This window comes from Etheostoma cragini, chromosome 3 (genome assembly GCF_013103735.1).
Source record: "Etheostoma cragini isolate CJK2018 chromosome 3, CSU_Ecrag_1.0, whole genome shotgun sequence".
NCBI classification, from domain to species: Eukaryota; Metazoa; Chordata; class Actinopteri; order Perciformes; family Percidae; genus Etheostoma; species Etheostoma cragini.
Window position 1 is genome coordinate 27,708,917 of NC_048409.1, and position 17,403 is coordinate 27,726,319.

The 17,403-nt window shown below is 41.7% G+C and overlaps 2 protein-coding genes across 8 annotated transcripts in view; both read left to right on the forward strand.

Moving 5' to 3' along the window:
* The window catches only part of pak4 (p21 protein (Cdc42/Rac)-activated kinase 4), a 33,371-nt gene extending 22,203 nt beyond the window's left edge, over positions 1-11,168 (forward strand). For all 4 annotated transcript variants that reach the window (XM_034867554.1, XM_034867557.1, XM_034867555.1 and 1 more), the window contains exons 6-11: positions 362-820; positions 2,436-2,569; positions 3,091-3,217; positions 6,854-6,979; positions 7,077-7,211; positions 8,344-11,168. In XM_034867554.1, coding sequence (XP_034723445.1) covers positions 362-820; positions 2,436-2,569; positions 3,091-3,217; positions 6,854-6,979; positions 7,077-7,211; positions 8,344-8,499 — 1,137 coding nt within the window. In that variant the 3' untranslated portion in view covers positions 8,500-11,168. The remainder of the gene's footprint in view (positions 1-361; positions 821-2,435; positions 2,570-3,090; positions 3,218-6,853; positions 6,980-7,076; positions 7,212-8,343) is intronic.
* Positions 11,169-16,225: 5,057 nt separating this feature from the next.
* zgc:152863 (uncharacterized protein LOC562658 homolog) overlaps positions 16,226-17,403 on the forward strand; it is a 13,773-nt gene continuing 12,595 nt past the window's right edge. The window contains exons 1-2 of one of the 4 annotated variants that reach the window (XM_034867562.1): positions 16,226-16,462; positions 16,581-16,650. In XM_034867562.1, coding sequence (XP_034723453.1) covers positions 16,317-16,462; positions 16,581-16,650 — 216 coding nt within the window. In that variant the 5' untranslated portion in view covers positions 16,226-16,316. Of the gene's footprint in view, positions 16,463-16,571; positions 16,651-17,403 lie in introns of all 4 variants that reach the window. The other 3 variants (XM_034867560.1, XM_034867558.1, XM_034867559.1) reach the window with 3 other exon arrangements.

Below are 17,403 nucleotides of genomic sequence, written 5' to 3' on the forward strand. Positions count from 1 at the left end.
TGCAGGCAATTTTGCAAATCGGTGAGAAGGACTGCTTTATGGTATTATTGGATTTTGATCATTTCTGCGTTAATATGAGGAAAAACGTTTTATTTGCTAGATTAGGCAAAAACTTTTCTATCTGGTAATTTGATCCATGAACACTCTCAAAGGATTTTGCTGAGTGAAATAAAATGACATATTCTGTGATAGAGGATTTATTCCATATTGCCCCCTCCTACTATAGAAATGTGGAAATAATATTTTTTAGGGTGATAATTATTAATACATACATAACTTGTTGCAGCTCCAATCCTGAAGAGATAGTTTGCTCTAGATTTATTATACGTTCCGTTTTGTGACAACACTCTCTTTCTTCCAGCCGGTTCGACACCATGAATCCTCCCCTCTAAACGGGCCCTCTAGTGGCTCAACCCGAGGTTCCTCTAGCTCCAAGCCCCCTATAAGCCACCCACACCCTCATCACACTTCCCACCCCACCTTGACTCCTGAGGCCACACAGCACCCACACACTCCTCACCCCGGCGTTCCAGCCCCGCGACCCCCTGTGCGTTCTGGGCCCCCGGTGTCAGGTGCACCGACCCAGGGCCGCTCACCGCAGAGGGAACCCCAGAGGGTTTCCCATGAGCAGTTCAGAGCGGCACTACAGATGGTAGTGGATCCTGGGGATCCACGGACCTACCTGGACCACTACATTAAGATAGGGGAGGGGTCCACGGGGATCGTGTGTATCGCCACAGTGAAGACCACTGGGAAACTGGTCGCGGTGAAGAAGATGGACCTGAGGAAACAACAGCGCAGAGAACTCCTCTTCAACGAGGTAAGAGTTCATGATCGAATAAAAGCTGTGATTCAAAGCAACTCAATGCCCAAACATAATGAATGAGATAATGTTTTCTGTGTGTTAGAACATTTTTAAATGAGATTTTGTTTTACCCACATTTCCTGCTTAAATGTATTTAAAGGTGCAATATATAATACTGACGGCAAGTGTTTAAAGTAGTTACTGCAATACAAATTCAAAATACTGGTGAGAGTTGTCTCCCCCGCCCCTCCTCCCCGGACATGAAGTTCAGGGAGGTTGCCAGGATGAGACTGCAGCGTCCACAACAATTGGGCTAGACGCTTGTCTCTCATAGCCAGGCACAACTTCACAGCACAGCCAATTAGCTGACGTTAGATCCTGGTTATAGACCTGGCTATATTGACAGTCATAAAAAAGTCTGTGCTCACGTAGCTCTGTTCCCCCCTGACAGATTCACTTCCTTGGCTTAGAATTATGGTAGGAACCGCTAAAAACACAACTACCTTGCCATCCTATGCACCCGATTGGCAGGTACACTTCCTCGGATTAGTATTAGCTACGTAAGGAACTGCTAAAAATAACACTACTAACAATCGCTAAACACACTGCAACTCACGGTCCTCTCTTCCCAAAAACAAGAGTCGAGCCGCCTACTCCTGTTTGCATAAAGTAGCCTGCATTCGACTTTATGTAAATATGGAGCGGGCAAATCAACACCCCGCTTCTCCAAAGTTCCTGCGATGCTACCAGCATGCATTGCATGGACAATAAATGGGAAGCAGGAAATGACGCTTTAAGGTGGACAGGTACCATGATACGATCAATCGAACAGCTCTGACATACATTTTAGTTTTAGTTTGTTGAACGTCTTGTTCATGTGTACGTCTTATTATTGAATGTTTAAATTATTATTTAGATCAGAGTTGTTGTACCAGGATATTAGAAACACCTAATATAATGCACTCCAGTACAACACCAAACATGCTTAAACAAAAACTGCATGTCATAGGCATTATAAAATTAGGCTTAATGGCAGAGCTGTTGCACTGGATTGCATTATAATGTTGAGGTGAACCTATTAAAGTGGACACTGAGTGTATACCGTGATACAGTGTCTAACCAGATGACCTATTTTTCTGACTTAGTGCCTTTTTAACCAGTAAAGAGCATTGCTGTCTTTCTCATGTGTACATATTAATTTGTAACATTCACAAGTGTAAAGTACATTTCACACTTTCCTGACAATAGCAAATTTAGTAAATATAAATTTTGCATATAAAGACACGAGCAACAAAAAAAGGTATCGCACGCATCATGTTAAACACTTCTCATAGAAAGAGTCCAAACTGCTGTCAGTATAGATGAAACGTTTGACTTTTATGTAGTTGTTAAAGAACAGAGCTTCTTTTCAGACTCGCATTAGTTGCTAATTGTCACTTTAAATTTCAGACGCTAGAATCAGCTTATGAGTAATGAGTCTGAGCGTGTGTCCTACTACTTTAATGACTGTTGATGGATTGCAGCATTGACACTACAAACACATGATAGTCTCTTTAACTGGCGTTCTTTTGAGTCCAGCGAGTCAAGTAATTGTACCGTCTGTGTCCTTCTGTTTCCATGATAACTGCAGGTTGTGATCATGCGGGACTATCACCATGAGAACGTGGTGGAGATGTACAACAGCTACTTGGTGGGGGACGAGCTCTGGGTCGTCATGGAGTTCCTGGAGGGAGGAGCTCTCACTGACATTGTGACACACACCAGGTGTGAGAAAAGATTTTATGTCATCTTGGGTTTTGGGAAACATTGGTCCACATTTTCTGACATTTTTAGATCAAACAACTAATTGATTAAATAAGAACAAAACCAACTAGATTAATAGACAATGAAAGATAACAGCTCGAGTTTATGACCTTGTATTCCATGAAATCAATTTACTACCATGTGATTAAAGTGTTTTAATGTCTAGAGTCCTTTATATTATTACTGACTTTAATTTAAATTTCCATTATTAAACCTTCACCCACCAATACCTTTTCTTCCCACAAGGGGGCAGTGTTACCTAATGGACACAGACAGCCACACCACCATGGCCTGTGTCATTTCACTTCTCTTTTTTTGTTAATTTAAATGAAAGTTTTTCAGATTCTTGCAACATTTTTGTATGACTATCTGTATGAAACATAGACACAAAGCTTTAAACAGAAAAAAGCCGTTCTAATGAAACCGCAAAACCAGAATGAGTGAAAAGTCTAAATCTCTCCGGCGTCTTCTTTCCTCTGCAGGATGAACGAGGAGCAGATCGCCACAGTGTGTCTGTCCGTCCTGAAGGCATTGTCTGTCCTCCACACACAGGGTGTGATCCACAGAGACATCAAGAGTGACTCCATCCTTCTCACTCACGATGGCCGCGTATGTACCACAAACCACACATTGCTTTTTCTCAACACAACACCGGAAAAAATAACATCTTACTGCTTTATAGGCAGGAAGGGCAATTATAAAAACAAAAAAACATTAAAGCTGTCAAAAAGCATTCAATTTTTAAAATGTCAGAAGAAAATATGCTTGTGGGCTGACCAGCCACAAGAGACGAGTGTTCAGTATGTGAGTTCACAGAAATAAAGTGAATATGTAGTTCACTTTCACAAATTAGTAGAAGCCCACATCTGTTTTAAAATGTCAAACCACAGCACTGTGGCTGAGGCAGCACTTTGCCAAGAGACACTGCTTTTATGCTGGTGGACATCTTGATGAGTCGTAGCAGGACGAGCACAGGTGTCACTAACATTAATTACATTAGTAGTAACATTAGTTGTGGACCTGTCTCACTTAAATGATCCAGTAGACCATCATTATCATGCACTGTTCATTAATGGTATTAGCTACACAAGCTATTTCCTTTCGTGACATGTCTGTTGTGAGAAAGGCTTATGGTATGCATGCGTCTTACCGGATGCACAAACTCAGCACAGCACCCACTGGCAGAAGCACCCAGTGTCTTAAGAATAAAAAGTACAGTTTTGATCAACTTAATGCCTCTCTATCAACCACTACTGTAGATCTGAGACTCGTGCAAATAACTTTCTGTCTTTGTTGATCAACATGTTTCTCCTTGTTACAGTAAATGAAACCAGCATGGTTGCACAGCGAGACCAGGGAAACAGGGAACTTGACTTGAGTCATAGTCAACACACACACACACACACACACACACAAACATAAGTGGCTGATAAGTTGAGGCAAGCTTTCTGCTAAATGCTGTGAGTGCTTTGATGTAGCTTGTGACGTAGGGCGTTTTCACCCCCCCCTTCAATTGGTCCAGACTTTTGGATTTTTAACTTAGATTCAAGCCAAAATTGCAGGTGTGAAAGGTGCCTCGGACCATGGCCCGGATAAAAAGAACACATTTTGGTCCGATCAAAAGAGGTAGTCTTGGTCCGGACCAAACTGAACCATGTACCGGTTCGTTTGTAGTGTGAAAGCATTTTTTGGATGGTTCTGACTTTCGGGCCAAATACAGGAAGCTCTGGCAGGTTCTCCTTGTGTTACAAGACAAGGGAAGCTCCTTTGAGGAAATTTACAATTTACTTGTTAAGTGGTAGTAAATGTACAGTGTAGATTTTTGTTTACATGAAAATTATAGAAAATTCACGCATGCTTGTAATATAGTTGGCCAATATCCACAATGTGGTATCGATTAGGCTTGTAGTTGTCCATTGGTTTTAACAGAGTAACTTAAATTAGTTGCAAATATTGTGTGCTATTGCGGGAACAAGTAAACCAAGTCAGGTAGGCCTATACACCCGATGCTCTAGGCTACGCCCAACAGTTGATGCCTGTAATGCACCAAGTTGTTATGCCATCCCAATACATATGTATGTTGTACACGCATCTCGACCACGTGAATACTGGCAGTCGGAAAAACGGTCCTTGATATTGGGCGTGGTATGAATGCAGCATACGCTCTGGCCCACATTCAACATGAGCAGAGGTCTTATTAGCCTGAAGAACTGGAAACACGTGTGTGTGTGTGTGTGTGTGTGTGTGTGTGTGTGTGTGTGTTCAGAGGATCCATTTTTCTGCCACATCACTTGTTAAATTTCCTTATTTTATTATTAACTAAATAGTCCTGCAGCTTTATGCAGTTTTTTTTGGCTGCGTCTCCTGCATTCAGCCATTATACAGCTTAGGCAAAATGCAAATGAAGTCATTTGCACCTAAGCGCTCTAACAACCGAGGAAAAACCCTTGCAACATTTCCTGTATGTGCAAAGTCACACGGGATGCCAAGGTGAGCTAACATGTAGTATCAGCCACAGCATCTTTGATAACAGCTGACAAGTGTTTGTTGCATGTCTTTCTGAGCTGTGGTCTGAAGCGCTATGCATGGTCAGCCACTGACACTTGACATCTTGACACATTGACACAAGTGCTTCTTCTGCATGATCTGCTCTGGGAAAAGTTTTTTTTATTTTTGTTTTTGCATCAAAGGTGTGTCAACTCGTTGACTTTTCCTATCAAATTAAGTATTTTCAGCTGCAGACTATGGGTTTGAATCCCAATGCATCACTATGCACCACCCCCGCAATAGTATTATATTTGGCCTCACATGGTTTTCATCAACAAATTCAAGCAGTCACATATATTTGAACTCACCTTTTTATTGTATCTGCTCTAAAAACGACTGAATATAGCAGTTTGAACACAACAGACAAAAGGCAAAAAAGCAGCGACTGGAAAATCAACAAGCAACACCATTAGGCAATAATCGGCTGTCTGTCACTGCATCGATGCGGAATCGTCCACCACCGCATCACGATGCATCAATGTAATGATTAATTTCAACACCCCTGTTGCAGACTCAGCATCAGTCTAATGATAGTCATTATGCACAAGCTTTAAATATGTTAATAATATTGAATTAAAGGAATTATCTGTGTGCCACACAGGGGTAAAAATCCTTTTTTTTAAACACTTTACACTGCAGCTCACAGTGTTTCTTTATGTTCTTATGTGTTCGTGCAACTTCTGGATGTGCATTACTTTGTAACCACCAAGAAAAAAAAAAGGTTTGTTAAGGTTGTGTTAATTCGTTTTGATTATACCAGAGATGAAGACCTCTGTTTGGTCACACGTTCAAACAGAAAGCGTCCTGCTGGGGTTTTAGTGCTGGGTTGGGTTTGAGTTGCTGCTTTCGCTTTGGCCCGGCAGGGGAAGCAGACTCGATCAAGCCTGAAGTGTTTCTCATCAGTAGGGTGTGTTTCTTTTATATGAATGCACCTGTGTGCCGGTCACAGCTTTTGCTGTTGTCTACGGAGCTCGGTCCAGTGGTCACCATCGTGTTACATGTTTATGTAATTGTTTACACGCATGTGTGCGCCGGTTCTCATAGAAAGTTTGTTTCATTTCTCTCTCCAAGCCATCTGAGGCTGGCAGCCGGGCATGTGGTCGACATCAAAGGCCGCTTCTCCGTCTAGATACCCAGCCATGCACAAACTTTCTCAAGATAGCAAGGAGGACTTTCAGGAATCACACATTTTATTGGACTGGATTACTCAAATACTGAAGTATAAACTGTGCCTCAGATCCCTAATTTGAATACTAATTTTTGAGCTGCTGTTTTAAAAAAAAAAACGTTTTTATTAACTTTCCTTCATCTGTCTATACTGCAATTTTACTATGTTGGTTATTCTGTACACATGACTTCAATTCCCAGTCTACACGTCCTGGGAGAGGGGTCCCTACTTTGTTACTCTTGCTGAGGTTTCTAACACCTGTAAAAGAGTTTTTAAGGGATTCTTTTTAATCTGAATGAGGGTCTAAAGGTAAATGGTGCTGTATGCTGTACTGATTGTAAAGCTCCTTGACGCAAATCTGTGATTTGTGATATCAGGCTTCATAAAATGTACATGACTTTGTTTTTATTCGCGTAACAGCCTCTGACTGCTTCACAAATAAAGTAGATGCAGAGAGTTGTTGCATTTCTCTATCCTTCAATCTTGACATTTATATACGTCTGTTTCCATCTATCTCTTTCTGTCTCCAGGTGAAGCTGTCAGACTTTGGTTTCTGTGCCCAGGTGTCTAAGGAAGTGCAAAGAAGGAAGTCTCTGGTGGGAACACCGTACTGGATGGCACCGGAGCTCATATCCAGACTGCCTTATGGACCAGAGGTAACACTCACACTTCCCTCAGGATTTAACTGTCATTCGTTCTTTAAACATCTAAACAAGCACATCCCTTCTTGTTCTTGACTGTCTCTGTGTCCAGGTGGACATCTGGTCTCTGGGTATCATGGTAATAGAGATGGTTGACGGGGAGCCACCGTACTTCAACGAGCCGCCTCTCAAAGCCATGAAAATGATCCGGGACAACCTGCCTCCCAAACTGAAGAACCTGCACAAGGTACAAAGAAAAGAAAACTCAAGTTTTACCGAGCAGTTTGTGTGACGCACCATTGGTAGATGTCAGTTATGTTTAAGACTACTAACGATTATTTTCATCATTTAATTCAGTTGTTTGGTCTATAAAATGTTAGAAAATAGTTGTTGTTTTTTTAAAGTCAATCAGTGTGACACCCTCCAATGTCTTGTTTTGTCCACAATTCAAAGATATACAGTGTACTGTCACAGAGGAGAGAAGACACTAGAAACTATTAACATTTAAGAAGCTGGAGTCAGAGAATTTGACATTTCTTTCCATCACAAATCACTCAAGCTGATTAATCGGTTATCAAAATAGATGTAGATTAATATAGTTATAGTTGACACCAATCACTAATCTAATCTTACATAAAATATCAAAAATCAAATTGCTATAAAATCACATATGTTGTCTATTATAACATGAATCCTTTGCTTCAACAAGAGAAAGAGAAAAGACATCTTGCACTTTAGTTGCCTGGTGTTGAAAAGTGACACACTGCATTAAAAGAGTGTTGAGGATTCTATGACCTTTTATCAACTTCTTCTTTAAAGGTTTCTTTGAGCAACAATGATGGAGGTTATCTCCATCCTGGCACAGATCCAAACACCACTGCCACCATCTCAACTACTGATAACATTAAAGTTACAAAGGCACTGAGATAGCTAAATAAAGCAGGGGCTCAATCTAAAGCCAGACTAGAACTAACACTATCATATTATATAACACAGCCATACAAAGTGTGTGTTCCTTTCTACTTAAGTCCAAATTCTTTGACTAGAAAAGAAAGTTATTTATAGTCTGCACCGTCATAATTTACTGTAGTCGAGATATCTGATCATTGATTAAAGGCATTTAGGGAAACTCAGGTTTTACAGCAGTCTCACTCATGTGGAGCTCATGTGAAACTGTTATCCACAACCACCCGGTTGGTAAAACCCAGCCATCTGCTTGATTGTGTACATGTGGTTTGATTGATTCACAATGGTGTCATTTCCCAATAATTTTGCCAAACCACATAAAAACATGACTGATTACTCCTTTACAAACCTACATGGTACATTAACTCCTGACTGACTGGATCCTTTCTCTCTCATTTCTCGCCCTCTCCCAGGTCTCCCCTCTGCTCAAAGGCTTCCTGGACAGGATGTTGGTGCGAGACCCGGCTCAGAGGGCCTCGGCCAACGAGCTTCTTAAACACCCCTTCCTAACGAAGGCGGGTCCGCCGTCCTGCATCGTCCCCCTGATGAGGCAGAACAGAATGAGATGAGACATTTAACAACAAGATCTCCAGACTGGAGGGCTGCGTGTGCAGGTTCAGATGGAATTTAATACTCCTGCACACAGCGAGGCGGCCCAAAGAGGTCAGAGGTCATAGATGAGAGGTGTGTGCTTCGGGTGAAACTCAAAGAAAGAGCTGTGAGCTGCAAAGTGCAAACCGGGTGTGCAGGAGTATTCTTTTTTTTCCTTATGTGAATCACTGAACTCTGGGGAGTGTTCTCCCTTAATAAGAGGCAATAAGGGTGTGTGTGTGTGTGTGTGTGTGTGTGTGTGTGTGTGTGTGTGTGTGTGTGTGTGTGTGTGTGTGTGTGTGTGTGTGTGTGTGTGTGTGTGTGTGTGTGTGTGTGTGTGTGTGTGTGTGTGTGTGTGTGTGTGTGTGTGTGTGTGTGTGTGTGAACATATGTTGGCATGTGTGCCCTGTCGAGTGATTTTAAGCCAATTTCATATGAACTATCAGTTTTAATTGAATTCCTGGAAAGATTGTTGCTGTTTTTATATTTCCATTTGGACCTCGACTGGAAGTTAAGTGTGAAGGGGGGGTTTTGCACACCAAATGGATGCTTTTGAAGGAGCCGTGAGCCCATTGGCTGAGAGTGGCGGAGCGACATTTTAATCCCGCTCTTTGACGGTCTGGAAGCCAAATCTTCTCACTACAAAGACTTGTCCCAAGGACAGATCCAAGACTCGGACGCTATCCTCATCACAGCCAGAACTTACTACTGAGGGAGGAGATCTTTAGACTCAGAAATGAGTCAGACTTTATTTTGTAGCCATATAAATACTAGCTTCCTGTACACAAGCAAACACACACTAAGTCAAAAAGGTAAACACTGGAGTTGTGGTCTTTTTAACAAATGAATTTTCTCTTATTTCCTCCTTATTTTCCTGTCTAAGTACAATGAACATAGAGAGATATATCAGTTTGATGTTTTGCTATCTCTATTTTGTAATTGTTGTATTATAATTATTATGATGATTTGTTTTCTGGTTTATTTTAGAGAAAGATGTGATGATTTTTGAAGCACTGTCGACGAGAGATAGAGGCTGCACTCCCGGTTGATTCCAGCACGCAGGTCCTAGACACTAGACATATTACTTTGGTTTTGTTTTAATCTAGACCAGATTGGACTTGTTGACCATAAACTTTAGTGGTCAAGATGTCAATCTGACAAGCAGGAAAGGTTTTGATGAATCATGAAAAGACAACAACACATCTTGGGTACCTAAATGGGTATAAAATCTGGACAAAACATAAATATCATACCCATGTTTTAGCATATTTTAAATGTTTTATTTTTTTATTTTACTGTAGTGTTTTTAAAAGAGTAGACTTTTCCACATTCTCTTTTTTTTAACTTTATGTTACTAACTCACTTCACAAACTAATGGTTGTTCTTTGGTGAAAAAGGCAATTTGCGGGTAGTTTTCATTCTGTGTTGCACGTCAGAATCCTCATCGCTTTCCAACAAACACACCACGGCTGCTGTTTGCAGTAAACGTGCTGCTCAGTGGACGAGTGCCCATCGTGTTCTTCCATTGAATCCATTAATATTTGATTTCCTAGTTAATGCATCAGGCAGTTAGCTCTTGAGTCCTCCTCGTAGTGCGAGTGCTTTATTTTGAAACAATAAAGGAAAACACTACACTGCACTACACCGAGTGTTACAAATCAGCAAGGAGAGCGCCTTTTTTTAGACATACGCCAACCATTAATAGAGCTCTTCAAGCTCTTAATGTGTGTCTGAAGATATGCTATTATTTGAGAGTTTGCATTGTAGTCGGTGTGTGTGTGTGTGTGTGCTCTGTGAAAGTGGACCATAGAGCAGATGACAGAAAGATAACAGAAGTACTTTGAAGGCAGGAAACATTTTCATGAAAATCCACACTGTAGACTAGTGAGTAACAGCTGCTGATAATACACACACACACACACACACACACACACAAACACAAGAGCTAAAGTAATTATCCGACCTGTGTTGTTAGGTTCTGGGCAGCACTGAGAGGGAACTGTTTTCCTTGCAAACATACTCTAAAGATTTGGCATCAGGCCTTTGTTAATTTCGTCGTGATGTTTAACAACAGCAGCGTTCTGTTGGTTGTCAGACACAAGTTCTCTAAATGGACTGAAAAAAGTTTTCATGCTCAACTTAATAACTCCCGCAACTTGTTTTTTTCACATTAGGACATTCAAATCAGCCACTGCAAATTAAATTCATTTTCAAATACCCAAGGCCGCCACAGCAGGCAGAATGAAACTATAGAGAATTAATCACATCACAGTTCAGGTTATTATACACCCCCTTTGGCCCTGAAGCAGGCGTCTTTATCAGCAGACATCTGTAGTTTCACACTGTACTTTGTAGCAATGAACAGTCATTTATGCAAAAGATGACATTTGTGATAAGGCCCTGTTATAATTCATCCCTATCAAGGTAATGTGACAAAGAGATATGCACATAAACACAGCCTGCAGACACTTTCCCTCTCTCGGCCAGGACTGCGGTTTCCATTCCTTCTGTCTTCCAGTTCAGCGCTCGTCAGTCAAGTTTTCTACAACGTGTTTTCTTGAATACTTCCTGCTGATCTGGTGCTCCTTGAAAATGAAAGCAAACTTTTAGATGCCGTCTTCTGTCACATCGGTCTCCCCCCCCCCCCTCCCACACACACACACACACACACGCGCGCACTAAAGTCAAGACTGTATATAAACCAAGGGAGGGTTGGGGGCCGTAGCTCACTCGCTGTTTGTCATGAACCTTTCTAAATGCATATATACATACTATACTGCAGCTGTGTATTATACTGCAGATGCACTGTACTCCTGCTGATTCATTGAACATTTTGCTGGTTCTTTGTCTGCAAACCCAATAACTGTGAGGCCTTGTTCGAAGAGTAGGATGAAGGCTTTTTAAAGCTAATTTCAAGCTAATAGAGTTTATTTTCTAACATTGTTAATAATTCCTGCAAAGAACAGCTAGCTACGAGAACGATGTGACCAGTGAATTATAGTGACTATTGCTGTGTATTCATGTTCACGTTGTGTAGCAACACTCTTGGAAGAGTGCATAAGAGCAGCAGCCTCCTTTCCTTTAACTTCAAGCTGTAGTCGTGGTCTGGACTCCTTCTAACGCCCCCCTGCTGTTATAGAACCAGCACAGAAAATGTAGTCTCCACTTCCTAATGTCCATGTGCTGGGAGGGAGCAGGTCTGAGACCCTGCAGGCTGAAGTTGGTTCACCGTGAACTTGCCAATTTGTTTTCTTCAGAGACATTCACTCAGAAGAAATATCTGGTAGGCGTTTTTGTACTTTGTCTCCTCGGCTGCTCACCAGCCGGTACGTTGTCAGCTGTTTTTGTTTTTGTCTGAGTAAGGGACAGACTGACAATGACTCACAGATTACGAAACGTGTTGTGATGTTTCATGTTAATAATCACCGGAGACATGGTTGCTGAGCTGAATGACAATCAGGTGTAGGCAAGCTAGCTCAGTTTGGGCTGTGATATTTTAAGACGAGACAAGTTTTCTGTTTTTCTTCACAGTCAGAATCTCAAATTACAATAATCTGTCGGCACATGTTGATTCATCACTTACTATGTTTTGAATAATTATAAACATTGTTATGACTGGTAAATTGCATCTGGTTTGTTAGCTGGTGTACCAAGGCGGCCGTTGAAATGGTCAAAAACGACCGGCGGATGTTGTGATTTATACGGTTGACGGAGTATTGGGGTCACTGATTTGGGGGAAAAAAAAAACAGTAATCTTAAAGGTGTAATATCCTCTAATAGCATAATAGAGAGAGTGCAGCAGTGGCCGAGGGAATGAAGAGAGGGAATGAAGAGAGGGAGTGCAGAACAATGTTTGACGGTGGAAGACCTCGTCTCCGTGATGTCACCCATAGGTTACTAAAGAGACCAAATTAGGCTCAAAGTCGGCGGTCCTGGTGGCTTCGGCCGTCGCCACCCTGGCAGCGCCTGACCTTAGCTAATCCAAAAATGGGCAAAGAATTGGAGCTAAGGCGGGATTACTTTTGTATTTGTCAATATATGGTTTTTTGGTGTTTTTGTTTTTTTTGAAAATCCTACATATTATACCTTTTTAAATTTTAGGAATTAAATAGTCACTTTCTAAAAAGACAAATGTTATAAACAGAATAAAGTAGGTTGCTGCGAAACCAAAATGTAGTTTTGCTATGATAAGATTATTTTTGCGTGTGTTTGGACCTCGCTGCGCTCCAGCTGCTGCTTCCACACAAATCCAGTTATTTGAGTCATATAACATTATCTCTAAACCTTTATGATAAGGTGCTCATTGGTGAAACCTGCTACTTCACTCATTGGACACATAAAGCTTTTGTCCTCCAATATTTTGACTTCATTCTCAGATTTAGTTTTCTTATAGTGACCCTATTGACCTTTGTCCTACCTGCCTTGGTCCAGGTGGGAACAATCACTCCCTGTGGTATTACAGACCTTATTATCAATGTGAAAATCCCAAATCTGTTAAATAGTGGACTGATTGATCATCTGGTGAACTGCAACTATATTTATAAGGACTGGATTTGTGTGCCTGTGTGTCCATTAATGAGTTCTTGTCTTAACATCATCTTACAATCACTACTTGACCGATCATTATGGTTCTGAATCAACACTACGAGAGTGAGAATGCAGACTTCCATGATGCTTCTCATATCACAAATCTAAAGGAAAGTCTGGTTTGTTTGGATCTTTTTGGCTGATGCGTTACAAAGTTGACTGTTCTGATAACCTGTCTGCTGAGACTAATTATAATTTGCCAGTGAGCAGCTCCAGTGCGGCTGTTCAGGGTTTAGTGCCTTGCTTTGTGGCATCGTGACAGACATTTTGGGGATTGTCTGTTTACGTGAGGAGTCCTGCAGGACTTGGATCTGGTTTCCACTAAGATCCCGTGGTTACGGAGGCTCATTGACCACCACTGACCAACCTGCCTGCGCTACAATACGTGGGGAAAAAACTGTCATAATTATTATTGACTGGCTTCTTTTTCTCTAAAAATGGATTTTGTTTTGTTTTGTCAAACATCGGGTCCCAACAACCGTTCCTGCACCATCTTGTTTTTGTAAATTTCACTGGTATTGTAAAAAAAAAAAAACATCGACTTCACTTGCAACTTTTGTTTTGTTTTTGCAAATACAGATTTTGTAAAAGTCAATCATGGTGTCTGTTTTCTGTTCTTCTTGTGTGTTTTGCTAACGTTAATGTTGCTCTCCAGCAGACAGAAGAGGTGGAGAGGTGATGTTTTTGTTCTTGAAGAAGTGTGGTCACACATTAACAGGCGAGAAAAATGTCCAATGCAGTTTATTCCTGTGCTAATACTCATCACACACTAAAAAACAACCTTGTAGGATGGTTTCAAATGTGTTAAGCCTGAGGCTGATGCCAGAGGAATAAAAAGTACTCCAAACCATATGATGACGTACAGTAGGTCGTTTATTCCTGCGCTCTAATACGACCCACAGGAGCGTTTCATAGCTTAGCTTCCCCAGCGGAGGCCGGAATACGACCCAAAGTAAAGGTCATGCTGTAAATCAGGAGTTTATTCTCCGTACGGTGGCCTTCTGGGACATCTCGGCCTCTCTCTGAGCTGCACTCATGCTCTGAATGTAACACTAATGCTGATGTGCAGACAGTTGGCATCTGTTGGATGTCAACACGAAACCATGTAGCATGACCTTTAGCATGTTGTATCTGACTGATGTTCTCTCGCTGTGATTGCTGGATGCCGGTGCAAAATACAAAGCAGCTGTTTCCTCTTAGATTGTGAAAGAAAAACCACTAATTCAGCTGATGTTTCAGGTCACAAATCAAACCTAAACATCATATTGACAATTAGTTTTTGCTGCTTTGTATTCTTTTAACACCAAGCCAAATGTTACATGGTGTTTTGTTAAATTTCATTTCCACCTACAAATCTACCTCTTCCTTTAAAAGTATAGATTTTCAGAGTAACTCTGTGGCTGCGTAGAGCTTTGTGAACCTTGACACTTGTTTAAAAAGCTTGTAGCACTGTCCTCATCAGCATCCTGTACTGAATACTGTGTTCAGAACATCCTGCAATGCTCTCCGCGAGGACTTAAACTCACAATTTTTAAGCAAGAGGTTTAGCAACATGAAACCATGTGACTGACTTCGAATGATTAGGATAATCATAAATAATATGATACTGAAATGTTCAATTGCTGTGCCTGGTGGTGTTGTTTTGTATGTACTGTTATTAAGAACAGCAACAGGCCTAGAAATGTAAAAATAAAAACTAGATCTGCTATCGATTAGTCAGCTATTAAATGATTTTTTAAGTTTAGTAGAATTAATTAGTTGAAGTCATTTTTGTGAAAAAAAGGTCATAATTCTCTGATTGCAGCTTGTTGAAAGTGAATATTTTCTAGTTTCTCTGCTCCTCTGACAGTAAACTGAATGTCTTTGAGCTGTGGACAAAGCAAGACATTGGAAGACGTCGTCTTGGCCTTTAGGAAACACTGATTGACATTTTGGACCACGTTCTGATATTTTATGGACCAAATAACTAATGCATTAATTGAGAAAAAATAATAGAACAAAGAAAATAATCATTAGCCCTAAAACACACCATCAGTTGCTTCTTCACTGTTAATATTTAATGATGCACCAATATATTTATGTTTTGATGGATTTAGCTCCACAGTGTCAGGTTTTGAGGTCTAAATCAAAAGTCATCCACTGATTCCAGCTCTGATAAAGTTGCCACATGCTGCGAGAGAGCTGCTGCAGATCAACCAGCAGGGGAAACCCTGAAAAAGCTCTTTTCTCTGCTGTATCACTAAAGCACTCAGCGCATTTGTATTTTTAGCACTTCCGTTGTGTCGGCGGTGCGCAGCAGCTCTGAACCGTTTATTGTAAACAGCGTGGTCCTGGGTGGGCCCCTCACAACAATGACACCATGCACACACCACAGGACAGCTGTGTTTGTGGTCTGTGTCTGTGTGTGTGTGTGTGTGTGTGTGTGTGTGTTATAGATCTCAAAATGATAGGAAGTTAAGAAGAAAAGCTGCTTCTTTATTTCTCTTAGTGGCTAGTTGGGGGTTAAATGCATCAGCCTAATATTTTATTTTCTGTTTTGTTCAAGTCGCAATATCGGTTCTAAATCATTCAAAATCATATTAAAGTACAAGTACAAAGGTATCAGCATCAAAATGTGGTAAAAGTACCAAAAGTTAAAGTACTCCTCATGCAGAATGGACCATTTCAGAATCATATGTTAGAGGGTTATAATTATTGATGCAGGTTCAACACTTCAGTGTTGCAGCTGGTAAAGGTGGAGCCTTAACTGACTTTATTCCCGGGTAGTTTCACCTATAATAATACATCGTTATATATAAGTTTTGTGTTAATCTGAATCTGCGATGTGGAGTAGTAGAAGTATAATGTAGAAAACAGAAGTAGAAGTAGGCCTTCCTTAAAATAGTACTGAAGTGCAGAACTTGGGTAAATGTTGCAATGGTCTCCAGGAAGTTATTTATCTATTTACAGTCAGATGTAAGTATGAATTTATATTTAAATTGATCTTTTTGAATTTCCCTTTCTTTTAAATAGCTGTGTGTGTGTGTGTGTGTGTGTGTGTGTGTGTGTGTGTGTGTGTGTGTGTGTGCGTGCGTGGGTGCGCGTGGGTGCGTGTGCGTGTGCGCGCGTTCTGTTTCCAGAATGTGACGAAACCGCGCAGGTGGGCGGTGCATGGCGGCTCGCAGCGGCCAATCGCAGGCCTGGCTGTTCGGTGTCGAACAGCTGATCGATGAGTCAGGGGGCGAGAGCAGCCGAAAAGGTCTCACTTGTTGCTGAGCAGCAGCGGCAGGAGCTTCAGCTGACGGAGGGACGGAGGGAGACACATCGATCCATCTTCGCTACACTTCCTCCAGCCTGTCCGCAGACCCCGCAGGCTCCCCGGCAGGCTCCCCGGCAGGCTCCCCGGCAGGCTCCTCCGCAGGCTCCCCGGCAGGCTCCCCGGCAGGCTCCCCGGCAGGCTCCCCGGCAGGCTCCCCGGCAGGCTCCCCGGCAGGCTCCTCCGCAGGCTCCACGGCCGCTTCAGAGCTGACATACCCCTCCGCTGCCTCGTCCGCGGCGCTCAGGTGAGACGTCCATGCATTTCTATCTGCTTTATATTTACTCCTATCAAAGAGATCCGGAGCTGTCGGTGTTTCTGCTTTACCTCCCGGTGATTTTAAATCGACAGCGCATCGATGGTTCCGCCATCCGATCCGCCACGCGCCGTGTCTTTATGTTTAGGATACATTATAGATTTAATTAATGGTATTGCTTTAAGTTCACACAGAGGTTGCATTAACTGTTCAGTGCCTTTTATTAATTATCGATGTTACAGTAATATAAGAGGACATAGTCTGCTTTATTGACCTTACACATAGACATACACATACAGCACGCATACAAGGGAATTTCTCAATTGGTAGCCTACAAATACAATACAATACAATACAACCCAGCAGGCTAAACATTAAAGGAGCTTATATAGTAAGACAGGAGTGCACAGGATGCTGGAAAAGCCTACAGATCAACTGCATGCTTTACATTCATGAGGTAAAATCTGATATTTATAGCATATTTAAAAAAACAAGCATTTAAACTATAAATAGGCAGTATGTAATTTCCAGGCAGGGCTACGGTGGGGTGATGGTTCCTGATAGTTCATCCTCACAGGAAGCTTCCCTGAAGGAGCTTTGTCATGACTGTGTTGCTATCTGGCGCTGAGGGGACCCCACGGGTCTTTAAAGGTGCTCTAAGCGATGTCACATACAGCCAACATCTGCTCATACAGCCCGGGCTCCACAAATGGCAACAAAAACAACCTGCCCCCCCCCCCCCCC